Source organism: Kogia breviceps, chromosome 7, assembly GCF_026419965.1.
Source record: "Kogia breviceps isolate mKogBre1 chromosome 7, mKogBre1 haplotype 1, whole genome shotgun sequence".
NCBI lineage: Eukaryota > Metazoa > Chordata > Mammalia > Artiodactyla > Physeteridae > Kogia > Kogia breviceps.
In genome coordinates, this window is record NC_081316.1 from 55,057,149 (window position 1) to 55,078,055 (window position 20,907).

The 20,907-nt window shown below is 35.7% G+C and overlaps 1 protein-coding gene across 28 annotated transcripts in view; it reads left to right on the top strand.

The window, feature by feature from the left end:
- The window catches only part of PICALM (phosphatidylinositol binding clathrin assembly protein), a 106,580-nt gene that overhangs the window by 24,679 nt on the left and 60,994 nt on the right, over positions 1-20,907 (top strand). For 27 of the 28 annotated variants that reach the window (XM_059068488.2, XM_059068491.2, XM_059068490.2 and 24 more), the window contains exons 2-4: positions 6,940-7,082; positions 10,434-10,509; positions 13,927-14,029. The exons of the other annotated variant lie outside the window; for it this stretch is intronic. In XM_059068488.2, the coding sequence (XP_058924471.1) occupies positions 6,940-7,082; positions 10,434-10,509; positions 13,927-14,029 (322 nt within the window). The remainder of the gene's footprint in view (positions 1-6,939; positions 7,083-10,433; positions 10,510-13,926; positions 14,030-20,907) is intronic. 28 annotated transcript variants of the gene reach the window in all.

The following is a 20,907-nucleotide window of genomic DNA, read 5'->3' on the forward strand; positions in this document are numbered from 1 at the left end:
AAACCAGGTAATGAGAGAATTTGTGAATATTTATAGCAGCTTTTCTGTTGAATAGTTTCTAAAGGGGAAAAAAACCCTCTCCTTTTACACGGTGTTTAAAAAAAAAATAGTTAAAGAAAAACTTACTACTCAATAACCAGGTTAAAAGTAACTATACTATCATACTATTAATATAACTATACTAATATATGATTATCAAATTGTAGAGTTATCTTTACATTTCTTAGTTTTCACGTGTGAATCCTTAGTCCGTTCATTTTGCAGAAAACACAGTGACAAATAGCATATCTAGTTGTGCTAACAGATTGATTTTTCCTACAGCTGCAACTGGTTTTTTTTTTTTTTTTTTGTAAGATGGGAGTTTGCCTTACTTTATGGGTTCTGGAGATTCCTCAAGACTCACCTACCATGGTGAGAGATTGAGCTTGTATTCAAAATATTGGCCTACCTCTGCAAGAGTGACTGCCGAATTTCCAGCTGTTACACCATGCAACTCTTGTACTGATACCTCCTCTTCCTCACATCCTTGAGGAAATAAAGGAACATGTCAGTGCTGTCCTTTCAACCATAGATCATAATATGCTCCAAAGGGTCTGGAATGAATTACAGTACAGGATTGGTGTTTGCTGTGTGACATGAGAGGTGCTTACTGAAATTTGTGAAGTTATGGAAATAACAGTGATATAGTTCTGTTACGTATTGGTTTTAACTACATGTTCATACATAACTTAATTGATGAGTAATTTGAAAGTGTTCAATTCTTTTTGTATCATCCCATATTTGGGCAGATACACTGTATATCAGAAAATACAGTATATCTGTGATTTTAGAAAATGGAATCTTACTCTGCATTGTTCTTTAACGTGTTTTTTTTAAAAAAAGTCTATTTATTTATTTTTGGCTGCATTGGGTCTTTATTACTGTGCACGGGCTTTCTCTAGTTGTGGCTACTCTTTGTTATGGTGCGCAGGCTTCTCCTTGTGGTGGCTTCTCTTGTTGCAGAGCACAGGCTCTAGGCACGGGGTCGTCAGTAGTTGTGGCACGTGGGCTTAGTTGATCTGCGACATGTGGGATCCTCCTGGGTCAGGGCTCGAACCTGTGTCCCCTGCATTGGCAGGCGGATTCTTAACCACTGTGCCACCAGGGAAGTCCCTTTAATGTGGTTTTGATATAATATACTGTGAACATTTTCCCACTCAGCTTTTCTTGCCATGTATTTGTTGGCCTCATAGTATTTCACTGTCAGACTGCTGCCATTTAATGAACTATTGCTCCATTATTGGATGTGTCCACTCACATTGTGACTTAGGTATCCTAGCATCGTAGTACTTTTGTCAAAGCCTTTTTAGATACCTTTGTCATTTCTTTTTAGTACTTTGAATGCTCCTTTCTCTCCTCTTTTCAAATTAATTCAATCCTTATTACTTGTACTGAGCATTCTATATTTTGTGAGTCTCTCCCTAGTTTTAATTTTAACATCCAACTAAAATGTTGGTTAGATTTATTTCTTAAGGTATAAATCAGTCTGTGAAGACTGTATTTTTGAGTGAATTCTAATGGAAGTTATGTTAAAGTGTAGCATGTTTCTCACAGAGGATCCTACAAACTTTAAAGATAAAATTGTAACAGTTACATCTTAATTTGGACCCTGTTTTGTGACCCCCTTACACAAAAAATTGAATGGAGTAAGATATAAGACTGTTCATTTTGTTTCCCAGACATCTTTTGGCTGAGGTCTGATTTCAGCTTGCATGTTTTCTAAATACTTTCAAACTTTTGCTAAGTGAAAAAAATTGTGCCAATACTTTATAGCAAAAGTTCAGAAACTGTTTTCTTTATCCTCTAGTTACTGGATATTTGGTGACTATTTTTTCTTTTTATTTGTACTCCTACCCAGGAAAAATTTCAGAGTCTGATCAGTGAAGGAACATTTGATGAACCACTTAATTTGCCTTCCAAACTGAGTATGTCTCCAGTTTTCTGGATGGTTGACAAAATCAATCTTATGTTACTAAAATCAATTATGAAAGCGGTTACAAAAAGAGTATCTTTCGAAGTGACCCTTTTGAAAGAGACAATGATATGTGGCTAAATGATTTTATATATATATATATATATATATATAAATTTTTTAATTTTAAAGACGAGTTTTAGGCAAGCTCATTTATTAGAAAATCTACTTGGGTGTCAGCATAGTTTTGATATAGCCTAGAGAGTGCCTGTTTAGATGGGAGCTTGAGGCCTCTACATTCTGCTAATGGTGCATGCCACTGGCTGGACTGCCTGACTTGCTGTGGAAGTCAGCCCCAAGTCCTGTAAGTTTCTAAAGTTGGTGAACTTTGCCTGAGGAGGTCTATACAGACATGTGGCCCGTTCTACGAATATGGCTGTAAGATTAATGAAACCATCTTGTAACTAGTTACCTCTGAATTTTTGTACTTTGCTGAACATTTTCCCTTGAATACAAATTTTTTTTTTTTTTGCATTTCACGATTCTTTCTGTTTTTTGTTTTTAGTTAGCTAGAAATTTAGAACTTGCATTAAATTGGCTGGTTGGGTATTCACTTCGTATATGTTTCCAAGCACCCTTATCTTTTACAAAAATTTAATTCTATTAATAAATCTGTTATATTTAGTAGTGAGCTCCTGTGACCTTACCTATGGGTAAGCACCTAACCTGTGTTAATACAATTAACATTTATTTTATCTACCCCAGACCTTGTTTGTTGGAGAGGAATATTAAATAATAAAAGTGAGAACATTTTTTTAATATAGTAGGGATTGGTTCCTTCTGCTGTCTCTGTTTGGAAAAATGCTCTTCATTTCCATAGTGGGCCTATTTTCTCCCTGCCCTTAAATACTAGAAATTCTCATGAATTCTCACCTACCTAAGCAGAGAATCTATATGCCATATAGTAATTTTTTTGAGTGTAGGGTTTAGGATTTGTTACTAATGTAATATTAAAGAAGGTTTTACAGTTAATATTCTTAAGGTAAATAGCTAAAAGAAAATATGAGTTTCTACTTTGGAAGCCTTTTGATTGGTAAAGGAAGTTTAATACCAAGTTTGTGCTTTTTAAGAAATGACATCTGGATTGAGAATGAGAAAAGCAGTAGCTATCAAGATTCCCGTGATATGCTTGACTTTTGTTTGAAACAATTTGCTTTTGGTTAGTCAGAGGTGGGCAAAACATTTTCCTTCCTGAATTGTTGGAGCTCAGACTTAAAAGCATTTTCAGGTTACTACTATAGTAGAAACATTGTTCAGAGGAAAAATTACCCCTGGAGAAAATGACTGGTTGAGTTACAGTACTATGGGGAAGTGTGTTCTGCAGAGTTTGTATAACCCGTGCAGTATTTGTTCTCCCAGTAATGTTTGTATATCTTTGGTTTTGCTTTTGGTCTACTCTGAATTCATGCATGAACTCTTATCTCATTTTTCCTGTTATATGTGAAGTGTTACATTTTAGCTTCTGGAGTTTTCCTTCAGTTTTTATGTGGTCATTTCTAAAGCATACTATATAGTTTTCATAGCATTACGATAAACCATTATTTGTTAGATCCCCTTTAACTTGAAATTGAAAATTTTCACATGTGATGGGCTCAGGTTTGTTTTTTAACTTTTTGGGAACAGCAGGTTGTGCAAAGAGTTGTGGATCATTGGTTTAGTCTACGTAATAAATACCATTTTGGATGGTCCTGTTACGACTGTCCTTGTGCATACTAAAATAAGTGTATTTGTTTAAAAAGTATGGGTGACCACTGTATGCGTCGCACTATTCTAGGCCTTTGGGGATACAGCAGAGAAAATAATAGAGCCCTACCTCATGGAACTTATACATTAATTGGGAGAGAAAGACATTAAACAAATTAAAATGAGTTAGGTGATGATAAGTGCTTCAAAGAGAAATAAAGCAGAGTAAGAGGGTATAATGAGGGTATGGACGTAGAGGAGTGCCCTTAAGGCTTTATTACTTTTTATAAATATTGAAAGATGTTCTTCTGATGGATGACATTTGAGCAAAGATCTATAGTAATAAAGCCAGGGAGTAAGAGAGATGTGGATATCTGGGAGAAGAGTGTTCTAGGCAGAAGGAACAGAAGTGCTGAACTCCTGAGGTAAAGGTACATGGCTCGTGGGAGGCATTGCAAAGGAGACAGTGTAACTGAAGCAAAGTCCTGCAGAGAGGAGACCTGATCGCAAAGGGAATATAGCATAGATAGAATATATATATTCTAATATATAAAATACTGTAGTTGTTGAAACTGAAATCTATACTTTTGGCTTCATTTAGGATCAGGCTCTATCTGACTAATATAGCAGTTTACTTACCTCCCTGATTAAGAGTATGGAAATTACTAACAAAAGTGTTTGCAGGTTCCTTTTAAAATCTCTCATTCTAGAAGAAGAGAATGATGTGGAAGTAAATAATGAAAATGTAGAATTATATACCAGCTTTAATATCTGTTTGGTGGGTACCTTAGTCTTTGGAGGAGAAGATTTCACAAAGGAAAAGACATCATTCGTTTTGAAGAATGAGCAAGAATGGAAGTATTTGGTTGTGTAACAGCAAGGTACATTACAGAACACTGGAAGGTGGTTCTGTGTTGGAAGCTAGGTTCAAGAAGGAGGATATGGACAAAGATGAAATGTATGCCAATCCTGTAAGCAGTTGGGACATCATTGAGGTTAGGCAGTGACAATCAGTGTTGTGTTATAGGTCAGTTTATGGCCAGTTTAGAGAATGTTTGGAAGTGTGGCGTGGGTAAGACCCCAAATTAGGTATGGTTAGGAGTGAAGAGACCAGTCAGTCCAGCATTTTCTCAGTGGAGACAGTTTTGGGTGGGATAATTTTTAATTGTGGAGTGTTAATTGTGCATTGCATAATAGTCTCCCTCATCCTTGACATTAAATGCCAGTCTCAGAGAGCGTGATAATCACTCTCCCCAATTTCTGAATGCTCCTGGAAGTGGTGACCTCTAGTTAAGGAAAAATAGGATCTGAACTCTGGCTTTGGCAGTGATAACGGGATGGAGAAGAGAAGGTGGGATTGCTACTGATTGGCTCTAGGGAGTGTTTATAAACACACACAGGTAGGAGTACCTTTGGGCGAGTATTGTGACAAGAAATTTTGTGACAGATTCAATTTTGGAAACTAAAATAAGATTCTGAGGAGTAAAATGACTATTGATATCATTGTGAGAAAGTAACTATTATACTTAAGAACTGAATAGCTTATCAAGATAGTTTCTAGAAGGATATAGAAAAATATATAAAGATAAATCCATGGGAAAAAAGGAAGCTAGAGATACAACTTCTTATAAAGTTCAGAACTTGACCACTGTGCTTGAAGTTTTAAAGGATTCAGAATGAGCAAGACATGGATAGGCCTTGCCCCCAGTAAATTATATTTTGAGAGAGACAGAAAATTTATCTTCGGGAATAAGGCAAGTACAATATATTCAGTACCATAGGACAGGTATAAAGTACTATTCAAGAAGTTTCAGAGAAGGCAGAGTTCAAATTATAAAATACCAGAAGTAAAATATCAGAAGCTGAGCCATACAAACCAAGTTGAATGTACTTTTTAATTTTTGTTGCAGGTAGTCTCAATTGTGAAAACCTTGTGTTGTTCTCCTGTTCCATGGGCATTCTGTTTGACTGTTTTGTGCTTTGTTCTTCAGGAATTGTGGGCCAGGGTAACTGCTTATCTAAAATGCATTTGCTTATCAAATGTTACTTTGTATAGTAATTAGACCTAATTAGATTATAAGCAGATAAATGGTCATAGTTAACATTGATGTTTCTTACTAACAATGGCGGCCAAGTTAGGTCGCTTGAATTCATATTTAATCATTAGGTACTAAAGGTTAAAAGTGGACAAAACTGCTGATGAGTCACAGATAACTAATTTTTTCCCCTTTATGGTAGTTATAACTGAGGTATTTATACACTTTGTTTTATGCATACTTTAAAAATAAAACAACTCATATCTTGGTCTTCCTCTTCATTAAGTCTCTAAATTGGACCATATTTTGTATTTTCTTCATTGAATTTGCATTGAATTCAGTAATTGCATTGAATTCAGTCATTCTTCATTGAATTCAGTAATATCTCTGAAGCAGATTGGAGGTGAAACTGAGGTATATTAACTTTTTTTTCAGTTTTGGTGCTAAAACAATTTGTATTAGAGGATTTTATGGTAATGCTTTCCAATTATTTATATTTCAAAATATAAAATTAAAACTTACATTGTTTTAACTGTTCAGAGTAATAATCGAGTAGAATTCCTGGCTCACTTCTTTGGAAATTTATTGCATTGAGAAACTTTCGGTTCATTTTCAGTTTTGTTTGTCAGTGTTAGCTAGTTGATACCAAGTGAAAACTGAGCTAACTTAGTAGAACTGAAGGGAGAAAAGAATGAGAATTAGTTTATATGAACAAACTGAGAATCCTATCCACTCACCACATATCTGCTCTATTAGTGCAAACACAGCATTCTAGAGGGGGGATATTAATAAAGTGTTTGAACTTCAGGTAGTTTATGCTTCCATATGCATGAATTTTTAAAGTTTTTTTTAAATGTAGGGGTGAATAATATTAGTATTATAACTCTGAAGGTTTATGAGTAGTAGGAGAACTGAAAGTGTTACTTAAGGCCTTGAAACAGTTCCTTTTGAGATAAATAAAATACTTAAGGGTGAAAGGAGTTTGATTTACTTTCTGGTATTATTGATCAATTGTGTGATATTAATCAATGCCCTGTTTACTTCTCAGGTAGAAATACTGTCTCAATTGTTCTCTTGAGAGATTTTTAACAACTTCTGCAAACTATCCATTGTTGCTCTACTCTTTTTAGATCTTTACCCTATTAGTATGCATATCTAGCATTAAAAATAAATGAAAGCCAGAGTAAATCTTTTTTTTTTTTATTGCAGACTTAATTCAGTGCACAAATGAGATGAATGTGAACATCCCTCAGTTGGCAGACAGTTTATTTGAAAGAACTACTAACAGTAGTTGGGTGGTGGTCTTCAAATCTCTCATTACAACTCATCATTTGATGGTGTATGGAAATGAGGTAAGCAGTATTTTTAGTTAACAAGTATACTGGGGAGTTGACTGATTCAGCTTGTTTCTCTCACTACACTTCAGAAATGGCTATAGCAACTGAATAATATAGGTAAAAAGGGCAAGTTGCTTATACAGAAATATAACTGTAGACTCTACACTTTGAGGAAAGATGACCTTTAAGTCAGAAAGCAGAAAATGGGTCAGAGCACAGGGCACTTTCAGTAATGGGATCAAGAAGCAAAGATGAATGCCTAGAGATGGGTTCTATAAGCGTCACTGATTTTTTGCAGGCCTTTATGTATAGATTGTATGTTCATCTATTTTCATTTGCTTTTTTATCATGGCCCAATCAGACTTCTGTCGGATCTGATGTAGTTGTCTATAGACGCTCTTTGCCTAGTTCAAGGCTGTAATATTAAGGACTAAGATGGCATTTTGCTGAGGAGACTGACTGAAGAATGCCTTCTTCAGCAGAGAGTTGTGTCTAAAGCCTTTGTTTCCCCAAAAAGGGTAACAAATAAGATGCATAAGCTTTTGCAATTTAATGTTTGGAGAGAATCATCTTGTTTTCCATGATAGCTAATTTTTGAGTTCTTACCTTAGGTGATTTTCCCAGTCTAGTATACTTACTTGTAAAATTGTGTCAAAAGGAATATTTTAAACTGTGTTAAAAGAAAATTTGAATGGAACTAGATAAATTTAGTACCTTGGTATGTGCCTTAGAAAAATGCAGACCACTGGTTGCTGGGAGATAGCTCCCATAGAGATGGGGAGGGACTTTATTCATTGGTATCAGATTTATAAACATGACTTTCTGACATCCATCACTTTACTCATTATTTTGGGTTTTTCAGTCATGAGACTGCTGTTATCTTTGACAGATACCAAAGAGAACATCATTAGAGTTCAGAATTAAAGCAGAAATCTACCCATAACTCTTACATTGCAGCAGATCTGTTTGCATGTTTTGATGTTCCTTTCTGGTCCTGTCCAAAGTATTTTTTATAGCTATAATCATAATTTATATAAAATATTATATTTAACTTTTTAATATATCACACCATAAGAAGCATCTCCATGTTCTGTGTTCTTTCTGTTTATCATCTTTAATGACTACATAATTGATCATATGGTCCATCATTTTCTTAATTCTTCTATTCCCTGGAAATTTAGTTTTCTGATTATTCACTGTTACAGTACCTCATTGAATGATTTTATTTGTAGTTCTTAAGTTTTAACAATTAGTTCCAGAAGCGTTATCTGAAATATGATTACCTAGGTTAACAGACATGACCATTTTTAGGACATGTTACTCAGTTGCTTTCTCATTCATTATGAGCAGTATATAGAGTCAATAGAAAAATTTGGATATACTAGAGTCCGTGTAACTCGAAACATTTTGATCTTAACTAGGATATTAGTTTCTATTTTCATCAGGAATGTGTTTGTCTAAGATCATGATCATTTATTCAGAAGAATTTCAGGCTTGTATGTATTTTTTACCTTTTAAAAAAATATATATAGTTTATTCTTTAAAAAGAAAAAGCCACAAATATAACCAGCTACAATGCTGGATAAAGAGGCACACTATCAGTGGTGACTTTGAGAGGTAAATAAGGTGATAATACCAGAAGCAAAAACTTGATAAAGGCAAAAAACCCAGAAAGTTGACTGTCATTCCTTATAGTTGACTGACAGAAAGAGAAAGGTAGCAGTTCAGTACTGGTTTTCAGATAAACTCTAGTTCCCCTTCAGCAGCTAAGAGAAATCCAATGCTCTGCTCTTTTTTTGATCCTAGTTTGTACAACCCTCAGGTTTTTGCATTGGCAGGTGTTATTAGTCTGTGAGAGTATGCATAGGATTTCACTGTGCTGTGGTGTTGGAAATTACATAGAACAGTGGTTCTCAAATAGGGCAAGGGCAGAGAGTGGTTTTCATCCCCAAGGGACATTGCTCATAACTGAAGGGGATGCTACTGGCATGTAGTAGGTAGAGGCTACTGGCGTGCTCAACATCTTACAATGCACAGGACAGGCCTGCCCCCACAAAAAAGAATGATCAAAACTTATTAAAAAATCATAGAGTGTAATATTTTCTTAGGATATTTTAACACCTTTTTGAAACAGGTTGTTTTAGGATAAATGATGAAACAGGAGTCTTTGATTTACAAATTGTTTTTCAAAATCCTGGTTTGTTTGGGGTGATCTCCGATGAACAAGATTGGGTCAGAGAAGTGATGGTGTACATAAAATTGATAATAATTCTCTGCATACATTTACAAAAAAGTAATCCTTTTAAAGGAATCGAAAGGAGTTTCTTTAGCTATTTTAGAGGTTGTATGTAAAGGGAAGCTAAGGTAGTGTTCTGTGGTAAGCACTTTGGAGAGGATTTTGACAGTATTTTGAGAAAATGAACTTCCATATGCATACTGACCCAACAATTCAACCCTAAGTATATATCATGAGAAACTCTTGTATGTTTGCAGGTGGGAGACCAGTACAAACATGTCAGTGAAACATTTTTAATAATAGTGAAATTGCAAAAAATTTAAATATCCGTACAGAAATGGAAACAATGATATAATAGTTCATTTAAATGCTCAAACATTGTTTAAAATGAATGAACTGGATGTACATGTATTAAATGGATAATTCTTTGGAAGAAGTTGTTAAAAATCACATTGGAAAAGAATAAGTACAGTATGGTATTTCTGTAAATTTAAAATAGAAAACAAAATTATGTACAGTTTATAGATACTTATATATGTAGTAAAATTGTAAAAACATTTGTGGGAATGATGTAAACCTACTTCAGAAAAGTCATTGCCTCTGAAGAGGGAGGGAGGGAAGGGAATGGTTTTGAAGGCATGTGTCTTCAATAGTCTGTAATTTGATTCTGTAAGGGGTCTGAAGTAATGTGTTTAATCTGGACAGTGGATAAGAGGATGTCTGTGATATTATATTCTAGTATGATTACAAGTATTTTGTTTTTTAAAAAAAGTCATAAAAATTTTTGAGTCACCAGGTATCTGTGTAAAATAAAGGCACCATCTGAGTATGATTAACTATAGCCATAATATGCTATAGTAAAGCCAAAAATTACTGCTTCTAGTTTAAAAGTGCCTGTTTCCTTTTATTTTAACTTTAATACCATAGCTGTGGGCATTAGACTTTAATAAATTCCTGCATGCTAGTGAAAAATATATTTTACGTTTTTAGGAGGATTGAGGATGATAAATTTAAACTAGGTAAGATTAATGGAATGTGTTAACCACCACTTTCTCCCCTAATTCTCAAATTAGAGTTTCTTAGATGGCAGTACTATTTGACATAATTCTTTGTTTTTGTTTTTTCCCCAGCGTTTTATTCAGTATTTGGCTTCAAGAAACACGTTGTTTAACTTAAGCAATTTTTTGGATAAAAGTGGATTGCAAGGTAAAAACAACTTATTCATTATAGAAAATCAAGAGTGACCCCATTTGAGGATTGCTGCAGAGTTGAACTCTTTCCTTTAGAACATGTGCTATGGAGGAACCTCATGTTTTAGTGAGGGTTGTAGGGAAGGAGAAACTGTATTTTTATGTGAAGATAAAGATGGACTTCACTACTTGACACCCAGAGCTTTTTGAAAAGTAGCATAAGGTAGCAAGTTTGAGAGCATGGGTTCTGGAACTGGACTGTCTGCATTTAAATCCCATCTGTAACACTTACCAACTGCATAAACTTGAGCAAGTACTTCACCTCTCTGCATCTGTAAAATCAGGAATAAGGATAGTACCCACCCTGTAGGATTATCATGAGGCTTAACCTAGTTATACATGTAAAGTGCCTAGAATGATGCCTGGCAAATAGGAAACACTATGTAAGTATCTGCTTTCATTGTTGTTGTTATTATTTTATGCTTTATTCCAAGAAATGTAGTTGGGAATATCATACATTTTAGTAGCAAAGGTAAGCATAATGTGTTATTCAGATGAATTGTTCATTGATACTTACCTGTTATTTTATTGATTTTACTTTTAATTCAGTAAGTTGAAATTGCTAATCTGGTATTCTCACCCTCCATGTACATTCTGTCTTAATGGGATCTGTTATACTTAGTTCCAGAACTAGGCTGTTAACATTATAGAATGTTAACTCTAGGAAGAGCCTCATAAAGGACATACTAAGACCATATACTAAGACATACTAAAAGAATACTCAGCAATAAGGTTCAACTGGGAGAAGTATCTTTAGAGATCTGTGAGATGTGTGCTGTGCTTTGAAAGATGGGAAAGAATGTGAGTTGGCTTTAAGCAAAGGTACACAGATGGACGTGGATGTGAAAGAGAAAGAGCATGGGGTGTTTAAGATTTATAGAGCAAATGAATGTGAATAGAATATAGGTTGAGGTATTAGAGAACATGTAGTGACAGATAGCCCTCAAGAAGCTGTTTGGGGCCAAAATCATGCACAAAAGACTTTGATATAGTTGGGATTTTGTAATGCAGCGAGAAACCATCAAACTTTTTTGAGTTGAGGGAGGAGGAGAGAGGGAGTATGTTTTATAAAGACAGCACCATAGCACAGTGCAGGTTGGATTCGGTGAATAAAGTCTTAAAGACCTTGAGACTACTCTGATCATTATTTTGGTCATCTGGTAGAGAGTTAATGAGGGCCTGAATTGTGGCTTTTGTGGTGATAAAAATCAATGGAGGGCTTCCCTGGTGGCGCAGTGGTTGAGAATCTGCCTGCCGATGCAGGAGACATGGGTTTGTGCCCTGGTCCGGGAAGATCCCACATGCCGCGGAGCGGCTGGGCCCGTGAGCCATGGCCGCTGAGCCTGCGCGTCCGCAGCCTGTGCTCCGCAATGGGAGAGGCCACAACAGTGAGAGGCCCGCATACCGCAAAAAAAAAAAAAACAACAGTGGAATTTAGTGACTAACTGTGTTTGTGTTTAGGAACTGTCCAGTTCAATACTTGTTTACTTTTGGCAGATGGAAGTATTAATTAGAATGAATTGAATACCCAGTCTTCCAGAGATTCTGGAAGCTCTGTAATCTATACATAGGACCAAGTGTTACAAGGTTGATTTTACTTTAATGAGAGATATAATGCCTTAAATAGTTAAGGGAAAAAAAGATGAAGCAGTGGAATCCCTTTTTCAAATAAAATCTTAAATAGAAGCTAGATATATATAACAGATGAAACTGGAGCTGCTGTGTTTTCCAGAATATGGAGAAAACTCTGCCTGTTCATCTTTTTATTTCTGGTTTCCCCCTTATTCAGTTCATTTGAACTGTATGAGTCTGTGGAAAGCAATATGCAAACCACTACTCTAGAGCAGAAAATATGCATATGTCCAAGTGGGTTTTTTGTGTCTTATTAGCTACTGATTTTCTACTTTCTTAAGATGGAAATTAAGCACTTCTAGTGATAAAGTTTTAAGGCTTTCATTCCCTTTACGTAGAGAACAGTTTTTAGGCCTTTTATTTAAAGCTTACATCTAAAGAGATTATGAAGGTAAGACTGAAATGGTAATTCAAAGTATATAATTCAGTGGTGTTTTTGTAGTTTTGATTGCTGATGTATTTTGTTGGGTGGAGTCTGGTATATTTTCTTAAATATATACTGAGTGTATATAATATAAACTTGCAGTCTGGTGAGTGGGATAGACACTGTGTACATCTAATAGCTTTGAGCTGTACTTGGAGTAAGAATAATATGGGAGCACAAAGAGTTCAGGGAAAGTTTCAGAGAGTGAGCCTTGAAAGGTAAGAGAGATTTCTCCCATTAGCGAGGATGGAGTAGAGTGGATTCGAGGGAACAATATTAACTAAAGAGCTGAAGAGTGTGAGTATGTAACACCTTATAAAATGCACTAGTAGCTATGAGAATATCTGAGAGCAGTGATTTTTTTTTCTATTTACTGATTTTTCTCCAGTGGCAAGTAAGTAGCTACTCAAGAAATATTTGCTGAATAAATGAATTGGTGATTATGTTAAATCCAGTCACTTTACTTTTATTTCTTTCTTTCTTTCTTTTTTTTCTTGTTTTGGTATTTGATATTATCTTTTTAAAGTAGCAGAGACCATCAACAACTAAAGTTGAATGTTTTAGATGAAGATGAACTAAAATAGAATGATAGAATGCACCTGCTTTTACAATGAGAAGCAAAAATTTGTAGACCTCACTGAGCCAGGCAATAGCTAAAACACAAGTTGTTTGTTTTTTTAAAAAAATATTGATTAGATTTTATGGTGCTGAAGTTTTCAAATCTCATGATTGTGATGAAACAAAATCTTAGAATGATTTAGGTATTCATTTTGAAAGTTCAGTTGAAAACATTCACATAATTGTTTTTTGTTAGGCCTTAAACTTGCATATTGCCATTTCTTTCATTGTACTATGCAGTAATTTTCTCTACTACTTATAAGGTTGGCACACATAAGTTATAGTTGTTCTAAGTCATATGCAACTAAAGATTGGTAAGTATGAAAATTATTAAATTGATTAATGATTTAAGGAGTGGGGTTGTGGTTCCATAGGATATTAAATTTGAGTTATGAGGTTATCAGGTAGTATAAGAAAACAGCCTTTTCAATTCCTGATAAATAAAAGATAGGAATGTTGGTCAGAAGTAAAGCAGAATTATTATTTTAGTGAAATTCTAAGGGGGAAGATTTTTCTAAGCCACATATGACATAACTGACTTTAAAAACGTTAAGTGTTAGAGATTTTAATGTCACTTAATTTACATCACTAAATTGAAGGTGGGATAACAAGACAATATGGCCATTGGATGAAATGAGTTGGTTTTCTAAGCTAATTGGGATTTTAATAATTTATAAAACCCTTTTCTGTTTCTTACAGGATATGATATGTCTACCTTTATTAGGCGGTATAGTAGATATCTAAATGAAAAAGCAGTTTCATACAGACAAGTTGCATTTGATTTCACAAAAGTGAAAAGAGGGTGAGTTAAGCTTGCTTTTTTTTTGACATCTGATGGATTTGAATATTTTAAAATATAAATCATAGGCATTATTGATTATGAATTATGGAATTTCAGGCCAGTTTTAAAAAGTGAACTTCATTTTTCTCTGAAGAAGTATATCAGATACTTTTTGCACTAGGATTTTCAAAGTTCTTTTGAATTTTATAACAGCTTTATTGAAACAATTCACACAACATGAAATTCACCCTTTTGAAGTGTACAATTAAGTGGTTTTTAGTATATTTATAAAGTTGTGCAGCATCACTGCTATCTAATCCCAAAACATTTCATTGCTTCCCATTTTCCTCTTCTCTAGACCCTGGCAACAACAAATCTAATTTATATCTATGGATTTGTCTGTTCTAAACATTTTGTATAAGTGGAATCATACAATATGTGGCCTTTTGTGTCTGACTTCTTTCATTCAGCATAATGTATTCAAGTTATAGCATCTTTGTTGTAGCATGCATCAATACTTCATTCCTTTTTATGCCCAAATAATAATCTATCATATAGAGACACCATATATATATACATACCACATCTTTATCCATTCAGCTGTCCTTGATGGACACTTAGGTTGCTTCCATGTCTTAGCTATTGTACATAGTGCTGCTGTGAACATTGGGGTTCATGTATCTTTTTTTTTTTTTTTTTTTGTGGTACGCGGGCTTCTCACTGTTGTGGCCTCTCCCTTTGCGGAACACAGGCTCCAGACGCACAGGCTCAGCGGTCATGGCTCACGGGCCTAGCCGCTCCGCAGCATGTGGGATCTTCCCGGACCAGGGCACGAACCCGTGTCCCCTGCATCGGCAGGCGGATTCTCAACCACTGCGCCACCAGGGAAGCCCCTCATGTATCTTTTTGAATTAGAGTTTTGTCTGAATATATGCCCAGGATAGGATTGCTGGATCATATAGTAACTCTATTTTTCATTTTTTAAGGAACCTCCATACTATTCTCCATAGTGGCTGCTCCAGTTTACATTCCCACCAGCAGTGTAGGAGGGTTCCTTTTTCTCCACACCCTCTCTAGCATTTATTATTTGTAGACTTTAATGATGGGCATTTTGACTGGTGTGAGATGATACCTCATTGTAGTTTTGATTTGCATTTCTCTAATAATTAGTGATATTGAGCATCTTTTCATGTGCCTGTTGGTCATCTGTATATCTTCTTTGGAGAAATATCTATTTAGGTCTTTTGCCCTTAAAAAAAAATTTTTTTTTTATTCTTCCCATTTTTGGATTTTATTTTTAAAATTTAATTAATTTATTTTTGGCTACATTGGGTCTTTGTTGATGCACAAGGGCTTTCTCTAGTTGCGGTGAGCGGGGGCTACTCTTCATTATGGTGCTTGGGCTTCTCATTGAGGTGGCTTCTCTTGATGTGGAGCACGGGCTCTAGGCACATGGGCTTCAATAGTTGCAGCACGCTGGCTCAGTAGTTGCTGCACACGGGCCCTAGAGCATGCGGGCTTCTGTAGTTGCTGTGCGTGGGCTCAGTAGTTGTGGTGTGCGGGCTCTAGGGCGTGCAGGCTCAGTAGTTGTGGTGCATGGGCTTAGTTGCTCAGTGCATGTGGGATCTTCCTGGGACCAGGGGACAAAGCCGTGTCCCCTGAATTGGCAGGCAGCTTTTAACCACTGCGCCACCAGGGAAGTCCCGATTGAGTTTTCTTTTTTTGATGTTAGGCTGTATGAATTGTTTATGTAGTTTGGAAATTAATCCATTGTTGGTAGCATTGTTTGCAAATTTCTTCCAGTCCATAGGTTGTCTTTTTTTTTGTTTATGGTTTCCTTTTCTGTGCAAAAGCTTTTAAATTTAATCAGGTCCATTTGTTTATTTTTGTTCTTATTTCCGTTACTCTAGGAGATGGATCCAAAAAAATATTTCTACAATTTATCTCAAAGAGTGTACTGCCTGAGTTTTCTTCTAGGAGCTTTTATAGTATCTGGTCTTACATTTAGGTTCTTAATCCATTTTGAGTTTATTTTTGTATATGGTGTTAGAGAATGTTCTGATTTCTTTCTTTCCATGTAGCTGTCAGTTTTCCCAGCACACTTACTGAAGAGATTGTCTTTTCTCCATTGTATCTTCTTGCATCCTTTGTCATAGATTAATTGACCATAAGTGCATGGGTTTATTTCTGGGTTTTCTATTTCTATCCTGTTCCATTGATCTATATGTCTCTTTTTGTGCTGGTACCATACTGTTTTGATTACTGTAGCTTTGTTTTATAGTCTGAAGTCAGGGAGCATGATTCCTCCAGCTCCATTTTTTTTTTTTTTTTTGCGGTATGCGGGCCTCTCACTGTTGTGGCCTCTCCCGTTGCGGAGCACAGGCTCCGGACACGCAGGCTCAGTGGCCATGGCTCACGGGCCCAGCTGCTCCGCGGCATGTGGGATCTTCCCGGACCAGGGCACGAACCCGTGTCCCCTGCATTGGCAGGCGGACTCTCAACCACTGCGCCACTAGGGAAGCCCCAGCTTCATTCTTCTTTCTCAAAATTGTTTTGGCTATTTGGGATCTTTTGTGTTGCCATGCAAATGTTAAAAATTTTTGTTCTAATTCTGTGAAAAATGCCATTGGTAATTTGATAGGGATTGCACTGAATCCACAGATTGCTTTGGTTAGTAAGGTCATTTTAAGAATATTGATTCTTCCCATCCAAGAACACTATATCTTTACATCTGTTTGCATCATCTTCAGTTTCTTTCATCAGTGTCTTATAGTTTTTGGAGTACAGGTCTTTTGCCTCCTTAGGTAGCAAACTTTTTCAAAGTAGTTGAATCATTTTACATTCCCACCAGCAATGTATACAGGTTCCAATTTCTTGACATTCTTGTCAGTGCTTGTTATTTTCTGTCTTTGATTATAACTGTCCTAGTGAGTGTGAAGTGATGTATCATGTTTTGGTTTGCATTTTCCTGATGGATAATAATGTTGTGTCTTTTTATGTGCTTATTGGCCATTTCTATATCTTCTTTGGAAAAATGTCTGTTCAAGTCCATTGCTTATTTTTTAATTGGGTTGTCCTTTTACTGTTGAATTGCAAGAGTTTTTAAATATATTCTGGACATCAGTTCCTTATCATATATATAATTTGAAAATACTTTTTCACCTCCCATGGCTTGTCTTCACTTTCTTAATGGTATCCTTTGAAAAACGTAAGTTTTTAATTTTGATGGATTCCAATTTATTTATTTTTCTTTGGTTGCTTGTACTTTTGGCATCATGTCTAAGAAAACATTGCTTAATCCAAGATCACAAAGATATACTCCTACATTTTTTCTGTTTTGTAGTTTTAGCTCTTACATTTAGGTTTTGATCCATTTTGAATTAATTTTTGTATGTGGTATGAGGTATGGGTGTAAATTCATTCTTATGTATGTGGATATGCTGTTATCCCAGCACCATTTGTTGAAGTCTTTTCTTTTCCCATTGAATGGTCTTGATGAAGACGGATTGATCATAAATGTAAACGTGTATTTCTGGGCTCTCAATTCTATTCTGTTGATCTATGTCTGTCCTCATGCCAGTACCACACTTGTCTTTAAGAATGTTGCTTGGTAGTAAGTTTTGAAATTGAGACGTGTGAGTTCTCTGGCTCTCTTCTTAATTTTCAAGATTGTTTTGGCTATTCTGTATCTCTTGCATTTTTGTATGAATTTTAGGATTAGCTTATCAATTTCTGCAGAAATGGTAGCTGGATTTAGATAAAGATTACATTTAATCTGTAGATCAAATTGCGAAGTGTTAAGTGTCTTAACACATTGTTTCTAATCCATAAATACAGGATGTCTTTCTGTTTATCTTGTGTAATTTCTTCCATTGCTGTTTTGTATTTAAGGTTCTTTTTAATCTTGAACGCAGAGGTTGAATTTATTTCTTGGCTATACCCTAAATCACAGTCTTCTTGTCATGAGAACTAATCTCATGAATGATAGAATCAGTGCTTCTATACCTGATAGAAAGTCCGGTGTACAGGCTTTTTTTAGGATATATGATGAGTCCTCAGGAAGGAGCTACGCAATTAATATGTTCCTTTAAATTGTTCTCTTGACATGTTAAATTACTAGACTGAAATGGAAAATTTAATACAAATATAAAGTAACCTCTCAGTTATTTAAGAAGTTTTAAAGCTGAAGTTAAATGTTTCTGTGTCACTGTTTCAAATTAATTGGGAGGTGATGAGTTTGGAACCTACCAAAACTGAATTCCACAGATTTTTGTTTCATATATTTAGGTACTTTATAGGTGATTATGATAGAGGAGATCATATTAGAGGTCTGATTCTTAACCCTCAGTATTCTGTCCAGTAAAACACTTTCCAGCTGGGTTTATATTAATACTTTCCTGTAAAGTGTGTTCAGTTAAAACTGATCAAGATATTTGTAGATTCCACATTTTATATATATATATATATATATATATATATATATTTAAAATATTTATTTGGTTGCACTGTATCTTACTTGCTGCTCACAGGTTCCTTAGTTGTGGCTCGCTGGCTCCTTAGTTGTGGCACAAGTCTCCTTTGTTGTGGCATGTGAACTGTTAGTTGCGACATGCACGTAGGATCTAGTTCCCTGACCAGGCATCGAACCTGGGCCCCTGGCTTTGGGAGTGTGGAGTGTTAACCACTGCGCCACCAGGGAAGTCCCAGATTAATATATTTTTTAAATTGTAACTTTTTTTCTAATCTGAAGGGCCAGTTTCACAATTGAGGAGTGTTGCTGCATTTTTATATTTAATAGAGCAAACGTTTATTACTTGGATGAGAACAGCCCTTGATTATACACAATGGAATTAGTACTGATTTAAAGGAAGTTACTCTTATTTAATGCTGAGGAAAAGGAAAGTGAATCAAAGAGGACCTATGATTGAATGGAATCAAGAATAGCACAACATGTGTATGTATCTGGGTATATAAAATACCAAGATACCTACACATACACATAGGTATCAGTATAAATAAGAAAGAAAAATATAGAACATAAGAGTATAAGTTGAAGGCATGAAATTTATTATATGATGGCAAAAACTTCAGTAGACTGTTTCAGTTTTGGAGAGGGTTTGTGTAGTAAATAGTAAAGTTTTATTTACTAGGGTAACGAATTTTTATGTTTACAAAAGTAATAAACTATTACAAAAATTCAGGCAACATAGCATTCTGACTTAAACAATATTTTGGTGTATCTAATCAGTTTTCTGTGTGTAAATACATGTATGAAGGGACACAGAAGATTACGTAATCACATTATTTGAAGACTGCTTCCCTCCCCTAATATATATTTTAGGTATTTTCAGTGTCTGTACACATAGATCCATCTCATTCTTCTTTTTTTAAAAAAATTATTTATTTTGGCTGTGTTGGCTCTTCATTGCTGCACACGGGCTTTCTCTAGTTGTGGCAAGTGGGGGCTACTCTTCATTGCAGTGCACAGGCTTCTCACCGCGGTGGCTTCTCTTGTTGAGGAGCACGAGCTCTAGGCCGCATGGGCTTCAGTAGTTGTGGCTTGCAGGCTCTAGAGTACAGGCTCAGTAGTTGTGGTGTACGGGCATAGTTGCTCTGTGGCATGTGGGATTTTCCCGAACTGGGGCTCAAACCCGTGTCCCCTGCGTTGGCAGGTGGATTCTTAACCACTGTGCCACCAGGGAAATCCCCATCTCATTCTTTTGAATGGCTTTAGAATTATGTTCTAGATGTACATTTGATTTATTCCCATTTTTTTTTAACCTTACAAAAGTAACATATTGACCATTCTTTTACATATGGTTGCATTTTTTTTAATGTAAGTAACATTTAATTATATGTTAGATGTATATACAAGTATTATTGTTTTAGAGAATAAGGGGGAATAACAAACTAGATTTGGGCTTACTCCCTAGGAATGGACATGTGGAATAAGGAGCCTTTACACAGTATCAAAGTGTATGGCAGGGCTTTCAATAAGAAAACTGGGCAGAAGTATTAATCAGCATAGTAGTTCTGTGATTTATCAAAGGCCCACTCCTCATCGTGACACCTTGTATGTGGATGCTGCTGTGGCACTCATAGGGAGCCATTAGCTTTGGGCTTTGTTATAAATTAGCTTCCAGGGATCTGATCAGAGATCCCTGGAGAAGATCCACTCTTCTGCCTAAAGAGGGCCAACCCATATGACTGGGCAGGGTTTTTTTGTTTGTTCTTTTAATTGGAATATAGTCATTTTACAATGTTGTGTTAGTTTCTACTCTACAGTGAAGTGGAGTTCCCTGTGCTATACAGCAGGTTCTTACTAGTTATCTATTTTATACATATTAGTGTATATATGTCAATCCCAATCTCCCAATTCATCCCACCCTCCCCCACCCCCGGCTGCTTTCCTCCCTTGGTGTCCATATGTTTGTTCTCTACTTCTGTGTCTCTATTTCTGCCTTGCAAACCGGTTCATCTGTACAGTTTTTCTAGATTCCAGATACCTGCGTTAACATATGATATTTGTTTTTCTCTTTCTGACTTTCTTCACTCTGTATGACAGTCTCCAGGTCCATCCACGTCTCTACAAATGATCCAATTTCGTTCCTTTTTATGGCCAAGTAATAGTCCATTGTATATATATACCACATCTTCTTTATCCATTTGTCTGTTGATGGACATTTAGGTTGCTTCCATGACCTGACTATTGTAAATAGTGCTACAGTGAACACTGGGGTGCATGTGTCTTTTTGAATTACGGTTTTCTCTGGGTATATGCTTAGTACTGGGATTGCTGGGTCATATGGTAGTTCTGTTTTTTGTTTTTTAAGGAACCTCCATACTGTTCTCCATAGTGGCTGTATCAATTTACATTCCCACCAACAGGCAGGAGGGTT